At 37.1% G+C, this 14814-nt stretch overlaps 1 protein-coding gene across 2 annotated transcripts in view; it reads left to right on the top strand.

The window, feature by feature from the left end:
* cyst (rho guanine nucleotide exchange factor 18 cysts) overlaps positions 1–14814 on the top strand; it is a 63557-nt gene that overhangs the window by 39205 nt on the left and 9538 nt on the right. For both annotated transcript variants that reach the window (XM_089709444.1, XM_089709445.1), the window contains 7 exons: positions 2571–2689; positions 4695–4808; positions 5930–6039; positions 8801–8972; positions 9451–9598; positions 13098–13258; positions 14347–14454. In XM_089709444.1, the coding sequence (XP_089565570.1) occupies positions 2571–2689; positions 4695–4808; positions 5930–6039; positions 8801–8972; positions 9451–9598; positions 13098–13258; positions 14347–14454 (932 nt within the window). The remainder of the gene's footprint in view (positions 1–2570; positions 2690–4694; positions 4809–5929; positions 6040–8800; positions 8973–9450; positions 9599–13097; positions 13259–14346; positions 14455–14814) is intronic.

Consider the following 14814-nt stretch of genomic DNA (forward strand, 5'->3'; position numbering starts at 1 on the left):
ATAGTAATTTGATTAGAAAAATATGGTGTTTTTGAGTTCTAAATAAAAAGGTGATTAAAATATAGTGTTGAATTGTTAGAATGTACACTCAGTCATTTGGAGGCAATGCCTTCATAGAATTCAAATTCCAATGCCCTAATCATTAACGTGACATTTCCGAAAAATATAAATTTACACAAAATTATTTACATTGCATATCGGTCAATTAAGGAAAGCTGGCATGTTCACAGTACTCACACTTATGCAATTTCACTTACAGTATGTTCAAAAATAAATGCGACTCTAGTTTCATTTTAGACTTGAATTGTAAAATGGGTGCGTTGTAGATAAATATATGCAAATATAATTACATACTTATGAAAGCTCTCATAATTTACCTGTATAATTATAATTTAAAAGTAAATCAATTGATGAAGTTAATTATTTATTCTAATAATAATCAATTGGATAAAAGTATTAGTAATCATTCAATTATCAAATAATAATTAAATTTCAGGTCATAAAAACAATACAAATAACACGTGCGCTTACTCCCAACACACGGATGGTTGTTTTGATAATGATTTAAATAACGGGCGTTTTTTTAATAATGTGATAACTCTGATTAATTAGTAATTTGATTTTTGAAAAAAAAAATGCCGATTTTAGTCAAAATTTATATTTTTCTAACAAGATCCTCATCATCCAAATTTCCACCTTAGTGAGAAAAATTGACATATTTTCTAATGAAAATGAACAAAAAATTAAATGATTTTATTAAATACTGTAAAATAGTCTATAATTCTTCCATTTACTGTATCACAAAATTCTTCATAGATTTTTAGATATTCGTACTACACCAATTACATCACCCTGTATTTATAAACAATTGAAAAATATGACACATACATAGGCCGGGAGATACTGACACAAAATTTCGGGTCATTTGTAACAGAATGGCGGTTCTACAGAGGTCTTATTACGCAATGACTAAAAGAAAAATGATGGTCAGAACTCAGAACGCTGGTACCGGTGGACTAGTCGCGTGGGCGTTAGTCGAACTCGTCGGATAAATAGCGAAAGTCAAACGATTTGTAACACAAAAATTTTAGAATTCACCGATAGCCCATAAAAAAGATGTAGGCGGTAGTGTCATGCCATACTTTTCCGGTGTAACTTACAGCCCCCCATACCGACGCGATGCGTTGATTAAAAAAAAAACCAATTCAAACATTTGTACCAGGCTATCTTTTGCACAGGTAATCATCATCGTGCAGACATTTACGAAAATCGCCATGCCATACTTTTCGGACGATTCCAAATGGCCACCATACCGCCGAAAATCTGCAAAAAAAAATTTTTTTTCGCCAAACAATTTGTACCAGTATTGCAATTGGTATTTTGGAGAGTATTTGATAAAATGTGACCATTATTATATTTGCCAAACTTCTAGTAGGGGGAAAAAGTGCTGCCATACTTGAAAATTAATTTATTCGTCACGTTTCAAAAATACGACTGTACAATACGTAAAATATTTTTTTACAGTATGGGATTATTATATTCTGTTTATTTGTATACAATTCTACCTAGAAAAAAATATCGCAGATTGCAAACATGGGGCGGATGATTGTAAGACTTAAGCCAAAACGTAAAAAAAAATGAAAAGAATTTACGATTTGTACCAGTACGGCATTTTTGGAAAGTATATGATGCAACGTGACCATTATTATATTTGCCATACTTTTAATAGAGGGAAAAATTAGTGCCATACTGCTACAAATCGTTCAAACTACGAATAAAATCTTACAATAAGAAAAAAATCTTATACACATTCGCCACCTCCCACAGGTATGGCATTATCACACTTCTATTTATAATCATTCAGGAGTTGTTGAAAAAAAATGTAGGGTGGTACAAATCGTTTGGCGAGAAAAAAAAATTAAAAAATTTGCAGATTTTCCGCGGTATGGCGACCATTTGGAATCGTCCGAAAAGTATGGCATGGCGATTTTAGTAAATGGCTGCACGACGATGGTTACCTGTGCAAAAGTGAGCCCGGTACAAATGGTTGAATTGTTTTTTTTAAATCAACGCATTCACGTCGGTATGGCGGACTGTAAGTCACATTCGTAAAAGTATGGCATGACACTACCGCCTACATCTTTTTTAAGGGCTATCGGTAAATTCTAAAATTTTTGTGTTACAAATCGTTGGACTTTCGCTATTTATCCGACGAGTGTGACTAACGCCCACGCGACTAGTCCGCCGGTACCAGCGTTCTGACCATCATTTTTCTTTTTGTCATTGCGTACTAAGACCCCTCTAGACAGCCATCCTGTTACATATGACCCGAAATTTTGTGTCAGTATCTCCCGGCCTAACATGTGCAATGTGTAAATGTGTTGACGTTCCAGCTCTTCTTAATATACCTATACATACACAAGATCTCGATATTTTCCTACACATTTCAATATTTTTGCAAGACTAGATATTTCAAAAAAAAAGTCAATACTTAACAAAAAAACTGTTGATATATTTTACACACAATCCTCAACATAATAAAAAAAATCATTTTTTCATACACTTCGCAGGGCGGCAGTACAAAGCTGTCCGGAAGAAGAGGAATGTGAAAGTGGGCAACACGTGCCATCCGCTGAGGAAAAACAGCGGCTATTGGACGCTAGGCACGAGAACATAAGACTGATTACTGGTTAGTTTGAACATTTTGTTGTAAAAAGAGACTAGGGTTATTTTATTACAGAAGAAAGTCTTCTTTTGCGTAATAACTCAGGCCCCGGAATCACAGACACAATAGAAAATCTATTGTGTCGTGGACCGATCGGGCCGTTCGGGGCTCAATGGGTTATTTTGCTATAGAAGAAGTTAAGTGTTTGCCAGCAACGGCAGTTAAAAAACCTGTTAGACGTAAGGCGCAGAATTATAAGATTGATTATAGTTTTGCTTGGCAAGCGGGTACGGCAGGTTTGTATTGTTTTTGACGTGACAACGTCTTATAATTCGATAGAGCCGGCTGCACGCACGCAAAAACATGACTCATGCGGCGTTACCTCGCTCTGAGGCGTTCCATGTAAGGCTTGAAGTGCAAGCGAGAGCGCGGAACGAGCGACAAAGAAGCACAATCGGACGTTGTCACGTTCAACTATCGTCAGTAAACCGACTTTACAGCCAACCAATTTTTTTTATAAGAGTTAACTATTATATAAAAGTGAGTTTCCAAAATTTAGAGTAATAGAACATTAGGGTTGTTTATGGTGGGAAAAGTCTTCTTTTGCGCTTTAGCGTCTGTTTTACGTATTTTTAGAGTAAGTTAGTTATTGTAGGAAAATAAGAGTATTCATGGAGATTCGAGTGCCTTCAACAGGTTTGTACCATTTTAATGATTGACAGCTATCAATAGTAAGATATATCTTATTTAAATGAGATTTTATTAAAATATTTAAACATTTTTTTAAATATCCAGGTTTTTTGTTCACATTAATTTAGGGCTTTGTTTTTTGCATTTTGGTCAGAATTTTTGCTTTGTATGTCAATGCTTTAAAAAATACACCGAATGAACTACTGGAAAAATGACAAAGATTCACGAAAACCTTGTGCATTATGTAGAGGTTTGTTATTTATGTAGTACTAAATAGTATTTTGATAAATATTCTTTGTGATACAGACGAAACACCTCATCGGCACATTGAAGGTGATATTTTTGAGCTTTCCCTTGTGTTATTGCATGAAAGCATGCATTTAGATGTTCTAAAATTTCTAGTATCTCGATATCTCTATATTCCTCGACTATGTTCCTTCAAATTAGTTTGGAAATAAATCTTTTCTGTTACCATTCTTTATACAAATGCTAGTTTTGTCATGTAATGTAACGACTAGCGTAAAAATGTTAGTTTTTTGTTGTTTCGTGAAATGATATGAGTATAATATTTAACTTCTTTCAATGATCCTTAGTGACTATAAATACTATTTGTTACTATTGGAGTATACCGATACGTAGTTAAGCTCAGTAGTATTCTGGATAATGATATTAATGGCTAATACACCCCTTAGAGATTAATATTTAGGTTTGAACACGTATAAATTTGATATTATTAAGTTAAGCACGCGTAACAAATAGTTGATGACGATGACAAAGGGCCAAAACAGTGTTAGCGAACTTGAACGTATTTCTCTAATCTTCTTATATATAAAAATGAATCGCAAAATGTGTTGGTAAGCGCATAACTCGAGAACGGCTGAACCGATTTCGATAATTCTTTTTTTATTATGTTCCTTGAAGAACGAGGATGGTTTTTATGTAGAGAAAACGTAAATATTATGTACCACGGGTGAAGCCGGGGCGGACCGCTAGTAAATAATAACTCATTTATTTGGGAGGTGCGTGATTCCAAATGACAAATCTTATAAAGAATTTTAATACATTGAAATAAGGTACATTACTGCAGTAAGACTGTTTAAATATGTACGAGATCAACTTGATTATCTTTTAAATTGTCTATATTCAGAATACTCCTTATTCTATCTATATAATAATATACCCTATATTGCCTATGGTATTTCAGAATTCTGTCTTTTTATTGTGATACTATATAGTTTTTCTCCCAAATATATTTCAATGTCCACTATACTGTTACTTCTTTTTCCCGAAATATTTATATGACTTCTTTATAACTTAATATTTTGTTATTTTTTTTCAGAGGCATTGCGAACAAAGGACAAAGAACATGCGGTACTGTTAGAAGAGAAAATGGCGTTACATATGAAGATGTTTGGACATACGGGCGCTTCAACGCTTGAATTACCTAATACTGGTAAGTTGGGTTGTCACTTTACAATATTTGGAACGTTTTCAGGTCATAAAAATGCTAATTAACATTTATAATAGAAGAAAACATCGTATGAACTATGACCTACGTTTGCACGTAAAATAAAAACGATTGTTGGCTTTTAAAAACAGGTTTAACAAATCATCGAGCTTTTATGTTCGAAATAAATAATAAAATTAAAAAAAATGCTTGTTGTTTGTTTCTGTTTAACTTCTTGTAATACAATGATGCTATTGATTGACCTATTCGAAGTCATAAAATAGTTTTAGTTCATTGTAAATCATTTTTGGGATTGTTTTATTATATCATCATCAACCTTGTGGATGTTTGTTTGAACACGCTAATCTCAGGAACTACTGGTCCGATTTGCAAAATTCTTTAGGTGTCAGATAGGACATTTTTCGAGGAAGGCCATCATCACGCTAAGACCAGCAGGAGCGGAGCAATGCGGGTAAAACCAAAGGGCACAGCTAGTGTTAACTAAAACGATGAACATTATGTTATTAATTTTATTGTCTTTAAAAGTCATAAAAATTGATTAATAGTTAATTCATTGTAAATCATTTTTGGGATTATTTTATCATATCATTATCCACCTTGTGGATAAATCTTTATCTCTATATATAAAACTGAATCTCTATTTCCCTTGGTCACGGTATTACGCGTGAACGGGTGAACCGATTTTGATAATTCTATTTTTATAATTCCTTGAAGGACGAGGATTATCTTGCAGAGAAAACGTAAACATATACCACGGGCGAAACTGGGGTGGACTGCTAGTAATTATATAAATACTATCTTGCCGCGCGCGGCTTCGCCCACTTTGTCTAAAACCTAATAATTTATATACTAAAACCTTCCTTTTGAATCACTCTATCTATTAAAAAAATTGCATCAAAATCTGTTGCGTAGTTTTGAAGATTTAAGCATACAAAGGGACATAGGGACAGAGAAAGTGACTTTGTTTTATACTATGTAGTGATAACAATTTTACCTAATTATTGATTATAAATCATTTTTGGGTTTATTTTTTCATATTATCATCATCCTTGTGGAATCTCTATTGCCCAATATAAATAAATAATTAAATATTAATTGGAATCCAGGTGTAACAACAGTATTCCCGGGCGGGCTAGTGTTCCCGGACTACGTGCGTGTGTCCGCACCGACCGCAGATACGCATGCGCTGTGGCAAGAAGTTTGTCGAGTTGTTAAGGTACGAATTTATTTGTTTTTGTAGATTTTTTGATTGAAGTAATTGGATAGATGTTGTATGAATAAATTACTATAGGAAAAATGTGTGCGTGTACTAGTGTACACACGTAAGAAGTGAAACTTCTTTATGACCTTATTTTTCAAAAAAATAATTTACGATATGCAACTTTACAGAAATACGTTGAATCACGCGTGGTAGGGGATAAGAAAAAGATGGCGCGTAACGGAAAAATGTCACGCGTAACGAAAAAATGTTACATTAAATTTTTTTCCAACCCCGATAAAGAAGTTTCACTTCAATAACTTAATACATCGAGATATTTATTGATTTAGATATTTTATGAATATGTGTGTTATTTCATTAAATACATTGTGATTTATTGCAAGTCAATATTTTATGAATTTTCTTTAAATGGGGAGACTAGAATTGTGTATTGTATATAGAGGTCCGCGCCGCAGTCCAAAAGCCCAGCGGCGGCGCGCCGGGTGCGGCACCCGGCGCGGCGCGGCGTCGCCGGCGTGGGCTAGTTATTTTTAAAGTTATTAGGGGGTGGGTGGGCAGTAGAAAAATCTCTCTTTAAGTTTAATAAAAAAAATATTTTTATTAAAATCAAGTAGCTTAACTATTTAGTGATGAACATGATAATTATTATAAACATTGCCAATAATTTTATTGGCAATGTTATGTCAGAGCAAGCAAAGGAGCAGGTGGGCCACCTGATGTTAAGTGGTCACCACCGCCCATAAACACCTGTAACACTAGAAGTGTTACAGGTGCTTTGCCGGCCTTTTATGGACTAATAAGCTCTTTTCTTGAAGGCCCCAATGTCGTAGTTGTTCGGGAACACCGCAGGTGGCAAATCGTTCCATAGTTTCACCGTACGCGGAAGGAAGTTGCGGGTGAAGCGGACAGTGGTGGAGCGCCAAACATCCATGCGATGGTGCGGATGGAACTGGTTTTTACGGCGCGTGGTCCAGTGGTGGAACTGTGCGGCTGGTAAAAGGTGGAACAATTCCTCAGAGCACTCCTCATAGTAGATTCTGTACAGTATACAGAGAGACGCAACGTCTCTTCGCACTGACAGTGGATCGAGCCTATCGGAAAGCCTACGGTCATCGACAATTCGAGCTGCTCGACGTTGGATGCGGTCAAGAGGAAGGAGTTGATACTGTGGGGCTCCAGCCCAGAGATGAGAACAGTACTCCATATGCGGTCGCACCTGAGCCTTGTACAGCTGAAGTCGGTGGGCCGGCTTGAAGTACTGTCTCGATCTACTGAGCACACCAAGTTTTTTCGAGGCTAATTTAGCCTTCGCTTCCAAATGACTGCGGAATTGAACGTCACTCGAGATTTCAACTCCGAGGATTCCGATATACTAAGGGGAGTACTTTTAAACCGATGTTCTACGACAAATGGGGTCTTTTTAGCGGTGAACGCGCAAACCTGTGTCTTTAGGGGATTGAACTCGACAAGATTAAGTTCGCCCCAATCCGAGACTTCTTGGAAAGAAGACTCGACTTCAGACACAAGTTTGTTTCGACTCTCATTGAGGCTTTCCTTTGAGGTGGGATAATCGATATATCGATATAGTACATCGATATAGTAGACATTGTCTACTATATCGATGCGACGTTGCCGTGTTGTAGACAACAACGCGTGCGTGACACATGGTTCGCGCGCAAAATTTGAACTCGGCGCCAATTTTTCTGTGACCCGGCGGCGGCGGCGGCGCGCCGGGGTCTCTCGGCGGCGGCACGCCGGCGTGGCGCGGACCTCTAATTGTATACAGCACGTACAGATAAGTAAGGTTAACGAATAAGTTATATTTAAGCCTACTATATTTCATGAAGAACGCTTTGTGTGAAAGAAATAAGCAATTTGTACAGCCCGGCGAGCGCTAATCATAAAGTTTAAATATATATTACCTTTGGCATTCTGTACACAATTTGCCATGTTTATAATCATGAGTTTTTTTTTATGGTGTAATTATTATTTGCATATTTTACACCAAATCATTATTTTAAGCTATTGCATAGCTTCTATCGCGGGCCTTGAGCGCGGGGACTGAATCGAGAATTTCCGTAACGAAAAACCTCACGCTCCCCACGGGGACGGGCGCGGAGGTGTGGCTTGAAGGCATAGCATGCAATAGCTTTACCGCGGCAGTCCCCGAGTGACACACGTCTTTTTTTTTGTTTCACTTTGACTTCAGTTTTCTGTCAATACACTGCCTAAACGCAATCCTTGTTAAACTTTTACTTTGCATACCCCATCGTGATACTACACTTAAGAATCTATAACTGTAGTCTTTACTATTCTAGAACGCACTAGAAGTGTGCAACGCGTACAGCACGCACATGTCAACGACCACGCTTGCTATTCGTAGTATTTTCTGTTGTACTATTATTCACTTATGTTTATTGTATTAGATTTAACATTTTTTTGTATATATACTGCCCAAATGTAATCTCGTAATTTTTGGCCTCTCGATGGTAACACATTTTAGAATAAAAAAAAGACGGGTTGCACTCCGGGAGTGCCGGCAGAAGTGAAAACTTGATTATTAACGTTGAGCATGTTTGATATTTTGGAATGGTATCCGTCTTACGCTTATTCGATCAGGCCACGTGTCCTGACGCGAGTTTAAGATTTTATACCCATTACAGAAAAAGTGCTCAACGCCGCTAAAGAAGTTTTCACTTCAAAAAAAATTCTTATTCTTCCTTTACTACATTTTAGAGTTTTAAAACTATTTTTCTAGGACGCACTAGAAGTATGCAACGCGTACAGTACGTACACTCCGATCAACGCAAGCGGTATAAGTGTTGGACGCAGTACGAGTTCCGCGGGCGAGAGACACTCGCTAGCGTACGAGAGTCCCGCACTACCGAGACGAGCCGATACTTTTGCGGGATTTGATAAACATCGAGCCGGTTAGTATGAAAAAAGGGGGTTTTATAGGATATTTTTAAGGAGGCTTTGACCAAGCTGTTAAGTATGGGAAAAGGGCTTCGAAATTTTTTTTAAATTCATACCAAAAGACGATCCTGACACTTGTCGGCCGCTGCCGCGACACATTCGTTCCTCGCTTTACTATTCTTACACAAAAAAACTAAAGTCTTAAGATAAAATAAACTTTTTTTTGAAGTGAAACTTATTATGGCGAGTTGAGAGAAAAATTTCAACGTCGCGTCATGGCAATACAATCACGTCATGGAATAAAGCGATGATTTTGATATCTTTGAATTTTGCCAAAGAAGTTTCACTTCTGGCACGTGTGCTCGACACACACGCTCTTTTTTTTCGTATCTCGAATTTTGCCATTTGTTCTCCTTATAATTATTATTTTAATATTTTACCACCTAATTTTAACTTGACTTATATAATAATCCAAGACGTTTCAACTAATAGGTGTGCGTGCGTCAACCGACACGCCTACGGAGGGCGAAGGCGAAGGCGAAGCGAAGGCGGACGGCGCGAGGGAAGCGGCGCTAAAGCTGCAGCACGCTATATACACGCTCACGTGTATCGTGTGGCAGCAGCTCACTACTATACATAGGTGAGGCAATTAAACGAAAAATAAAATGAAATAAAAATCTGGAAAGTTACAGTACAATTCATAATTCTTTATAAACATGGTATAAAAATGTTACATTTGTTTTAGTTACAGTAAGTACAGCATGTTTAGCCGTTATTCTAAAACAGCATGCTTACTTATTACAAAGAATATTTGTCAATTTATTGATCTTATATATAAAATTCCCGTGTCACAATGTTAGTTACCTATTCAATTCAGCTATTTCAACATGTGTTTTCCAATCTAAACGTTGATCGTTAAGTCCAAGAAATTTTAGGTCATCTGTTGCTACTTATTTCGAAATGTCAATAGCATATTTATTAAATTGTAGATACATTGATTTGTTACGTTTTACCCAAAAAACCCAGTGGTCGGCGAACCACGCTCCGTATACCAACGAATTATGTTTGTTATTTATTTTGCTCTGCTACCATGATACAACAATAGTAATATCAAACCTAGGTACATACCTGAGATTACCACGTTGCGTAGAACATAAACTGCACATAATATGTGGTGTGTCGGTCAGTCAAATGTTATAAAAACAATAGGGGCCCCTCGGGGAGGAAAAACTATATTTACGGGAATAATAGATAATAAAAGATAATGCAAAAGAGACAATTTACGATGTATGTACGTCACCACAGTACAGCCGCCATTGCCGTCGTCCTTCACTTCACAATAATAACTCGCGTCCGCGCGTGATTACTAATATCAATAAAGAATACACAATATTATGGATATTAAAAACTCCGTGGGCCGAATGCCGAATTTAATAACGCTCCCGATGCGCTCGGCAGATAACTATCTTCCGTGTAGGCCGATGGAACTACAAATACGACTTATCACGATCAGCGCGGTAGGCAGACACCGATAGAATGCGAGAATAATTAATATGAATGCTGCTCCCTCACCGAGTGACGTAGTCGCCTCACCAATTGAATACATCGCGGTTCCGCTATCAGTGTGACCATTTAATTATTTTATCTATTCCGAACAGATTTATTTAAATTAATTTTTAGATAAATAAAAGTCAGCCATTCGATAATTTTGTCAACAGTTACATTAATCTCATTAACATGGTCCTTTAGCGTATTATTTTTCTTTCCAGATGTCACAATTATTGATTTATCGTCAGCATATAAAATAGCCTTATGATTTGTTACATTCAGAATATCATTAATATATAGAACGAAAAGGATAGGGCCTAGAATGTGCCCTGTGGAACGCCATAATTTGAATATTTGTATTCCGAGTTATAAGTTACAACTTCGTTCATTTTGTTAATGTTAGAAATCATAACACATTGCTGTCTGTTACATAGATAAGAAGATAAGCAATTAAATGCTAGACCTAATTTTTTGAGTAAACATTGGTGTGATACAAAATCAAATGCTTTTGCTAAGTTCAAGAAAAGTCCTGTAGTTATTTTATTTTTATTGATACTATGTAGATTTGTATTGATTAGGGAATGTAATGCGAGAACCGTGGATTTATCTTTTTGAAATGCAAATTGTTCCTGTCTTATAATGTTAAATATATCACAGAAGCTTATTAAACGTTTGTACATACATTTTTCAAAAATATTAAACAAAGGTTTGATAATAGATATTTTTAGTCTTTCAGGAAAAATTCCTTTATAAAATGGGAGTGTTTGATGTAATTTTTTCGGATATTCCCCGTTTTATTTTTAAAAAGTTATTATTTTCAGTTTACTCATAAAGGGCTTTCGATATCAGTTTGAAGTTTTTTTATATCTGCAATAGTTACGGAATAATCGCCTGTGCACACTTTACGATTACACCCGGTATATTGGGGTCTTGACAATTTAACATTTTTTATTGGAAAAGATAATAGTTGTGCAGTCTCGTGGTCAGAATGGTGAAGAGGTAGTATTGACGCCGAAGCGTCAGATATGTTACTTACTATATGATCAATACATGCGGTATTGCGAGTGGTAACGTTTATATGCATTGTAAAATTATAATTGTGGCATTAGAATTTGAAGTCGTCATTTATTTTACCTTTCTTAAGCGTATTTATATTAATATCCCCAGCTAGAATTATTTTTGTTTGAGAATTAAATTTTTTACTAAAATCCTAATTATATGGTTTATTAGTTTTGTTGTTTGGCAAAAACAATTTATTTTGGCTAGAATTCTTCAAATTATCGATTCGTAGGTATCATTATTCCAATTACAAGCGTTATTTACGTTCAAAATAAAAGAAAAGAAAATGAAGAATAGTGTTGGTCCTAAAGCAAAACCTTGCGGAACACCGAATGTGAACTTCTAGATCACACCAAGCTTATTGTTATTATTGTAGATATTAGGCTCTACGGCTAATATATTTGGAAACCAGTTTTTTGTTAACTTGCTAGTGCTTACATCTTCCTGCCAAAATTGATGTATTAAGTTTGGAAACAGTATCAAAGGCTGTCTGCAAATCAAAAAGTTAATAAGTTTTTATTTCTTGCGATTTAAAAAGTATGGGACTAACTTTTTAAATAACTTCCTACTAATCTATACTTTAATATTATAAAGTTAAAGAGTTTGTTAATTGTTTGTTTGTTTGAACGCGCTAATTTCGGGAATTACTGGTCCGATTTGAAAAATTGTTTCGGTGTTAGATAGCCCATTTTTTGAAGAAGGCTGTATATCATCACGCTCAGACCAACAGGAGCGGAGCCACGCAGGTAAAACCGCGAAGCGCAATTTTGTGAGGATGGTTGGATGTTTGTAATTGTTACACGCAAATACAACTGAACCGATTATCATGAAATTTGTAATGTAGGTAGCTGAAGACCCAGAATTAGACATAGGCTAATATTTATCCCGGAAATCCCTCAAGAACGGGAATTACTTGGGTATTTCTTTGAAGCGGCGGGCGGAAATCTAGTCCATTGCGCGCGATGGTCGAACGTGAGATTGCTGCCAAATGACGCATTTCCAACAATATAACAACAACAGACATATTTCACTGTATTCGTTGTACTTTTTCACGTGTGGATTACTATTTCCTCGTCGCCAATTATGGTATTTGAGGCTTAATTTAGATTGAAACACAAGGATGATGCAATCACTTTTATTCACGGCTACAAACTGACACACGATCGGTGACATTATTTGTGTCTACCCTCACTAATATACTACAAATATATAAATTGTGTGCATTGAGATAATATTACTACGTATGGAGAAGACACCACGAACAAAATCTGTGCGCCATTTTTTTGCTCTAACTAAGTTTTAAAAATTATTATCTAGTTAGGTACTTACCGATGAAAGTTATTCCTTTGCACTTTTTCGTATTATTTGTATTATTTGTGCAATATCGTAACCCACACGAAGGCATATTTGATGCGTTTCACTTTAAAACAAATAAAAAATGAGCGTGCAGTTACGCCATATGGTACAGTTGAGCGGAACATTGATGTAGGCGGTGTCGTCTCCATATGTATATCTCAATGATTGTGTGTCAGCCTGGAGGCGCAGGTGTGCGCGTGGCGCTCGAGCGGCGGCAGCGCGGCGCGCTCGCACGACGCGCAGCTGGAGGAGCTGCGCCACGCGCAGGCGCGCCTCACCGCCGAGCGCGCCGCCTGGGAGGCGCAGCGGGCCAGCGACCGGCACGCGCTGGCGCAAGGTGCTGTATACTGTACTAGCGGGTATACACACACCACAGATACGCGGATACACACACATCACAGATACGCGGATACACACACATCACAGATACGCGGATACACACACATCACAGATATGTGGATACACACACATTACAGTTATGTGGATACACACACATCACAGATACGCAGATACACACACATCACAGTTATGCGGATACACACACATCAAAGATACGCGGATATACACACCACAGATACGCAGATACACACACATCACAGATATGCGGATACATACACATCACAGATACGCAGATACACAAACATCACAGATACGCAGATACACACACATCACAGATACGCAGATACACACACATCACAGATACGCAGATACACACACATCACAGATACGCAGATACACACACATCACAGATACGCAGATACACACACATCACAGATACGCAGATACACACACATCACAGATACGCAGATACACACACATCACAGATACGCAGATACACACACATCACAGATACGCAGATACACACACATCACAGATACGCAGATACACACACATCACAGATACGCAGATACACACACATCACAGATACGCAGATACACACACATCACAGATACGCAGATACACACACATCACAGATACGCAGATACACACACATCACAGTTATGCGGATACACACACATCAAAGATACGCAGATATACACACATCACAGGTATGTGCGTACGTTAACACATGCATGGCGCGGCATATGCATGTACGCGGCTCCACCGTCTTCCACGTACAAAACGTGATACATGCGTACAATGAAATGCGCACACGAGATCGTCGAAATTTATAATGGAAAAAAAAGACGGGTTGCACTCCGGGAGTACCGGCAGAAGTGAAAACTTGATTATTAACGTTGAGCATGTTTGATATTTTGGAATGGTATCCGTCTTACGCTTTTTCGATCAGGTCACGTGACCTGTCGCGAGTTTAAGATTTTATACCCATTACAGAAAAAGTGCTCAACGCCGCTAAAGAAGTTTTCACTTCAAAAATTACCTCAATTACCAATAATTTAACGTAAAAAATATAAAATTTGACAGAAAAACGACAACTGCAATCAATGCGGCAGGAATTGGAGGAGCAACAGAAAGACGTGGAACAGCAACGCGAGAGGCTCTACAGGCGATTGGAGAGGCTACAGCAACACGGTAAGTTGTTTATTTCATCATCATTGACGTATTTTTTTTTTTTGATTGGACAATTTTCACACACGGCACAGTCTGATCTCATACTAAGCTTTCGCTTGTGTTAGATGGCTGATAAACATACATACATAATTTTTAAATAAATACTTATATAGATAATTAATACCCAGACACAGCAAACATCTATGTTCATCACACAAATATTTGTCCCGGGTGGGAATCGAACCCACGACCTCTGGCTTGAAAGGCAGGGCCACTACCAACCAAGCCAACCGGTCAGTCAAAATTTTGTTCAAACTGTAGAAGGAAAAGGTCTATAAAAGTTAAAGCTTTGTAAAACAATCACTATCTTACCACAAAAAA

The sequence above is a fragment of the Colias philodice genome, chromosome 22 (assembly GCF_061535455.1).
Source record: "Colias philodice isolate Cphi_HAF_F1 chromosome 22, ilColPhil1 Martin Lab GWU primary, whole genome shotgun sequence".
Lineage (NCBI taxonomy): Eukaryota > Metazoa > Arthropoda > Insecta > Lepidoptera > Pieridae > Colias > Colias philodice.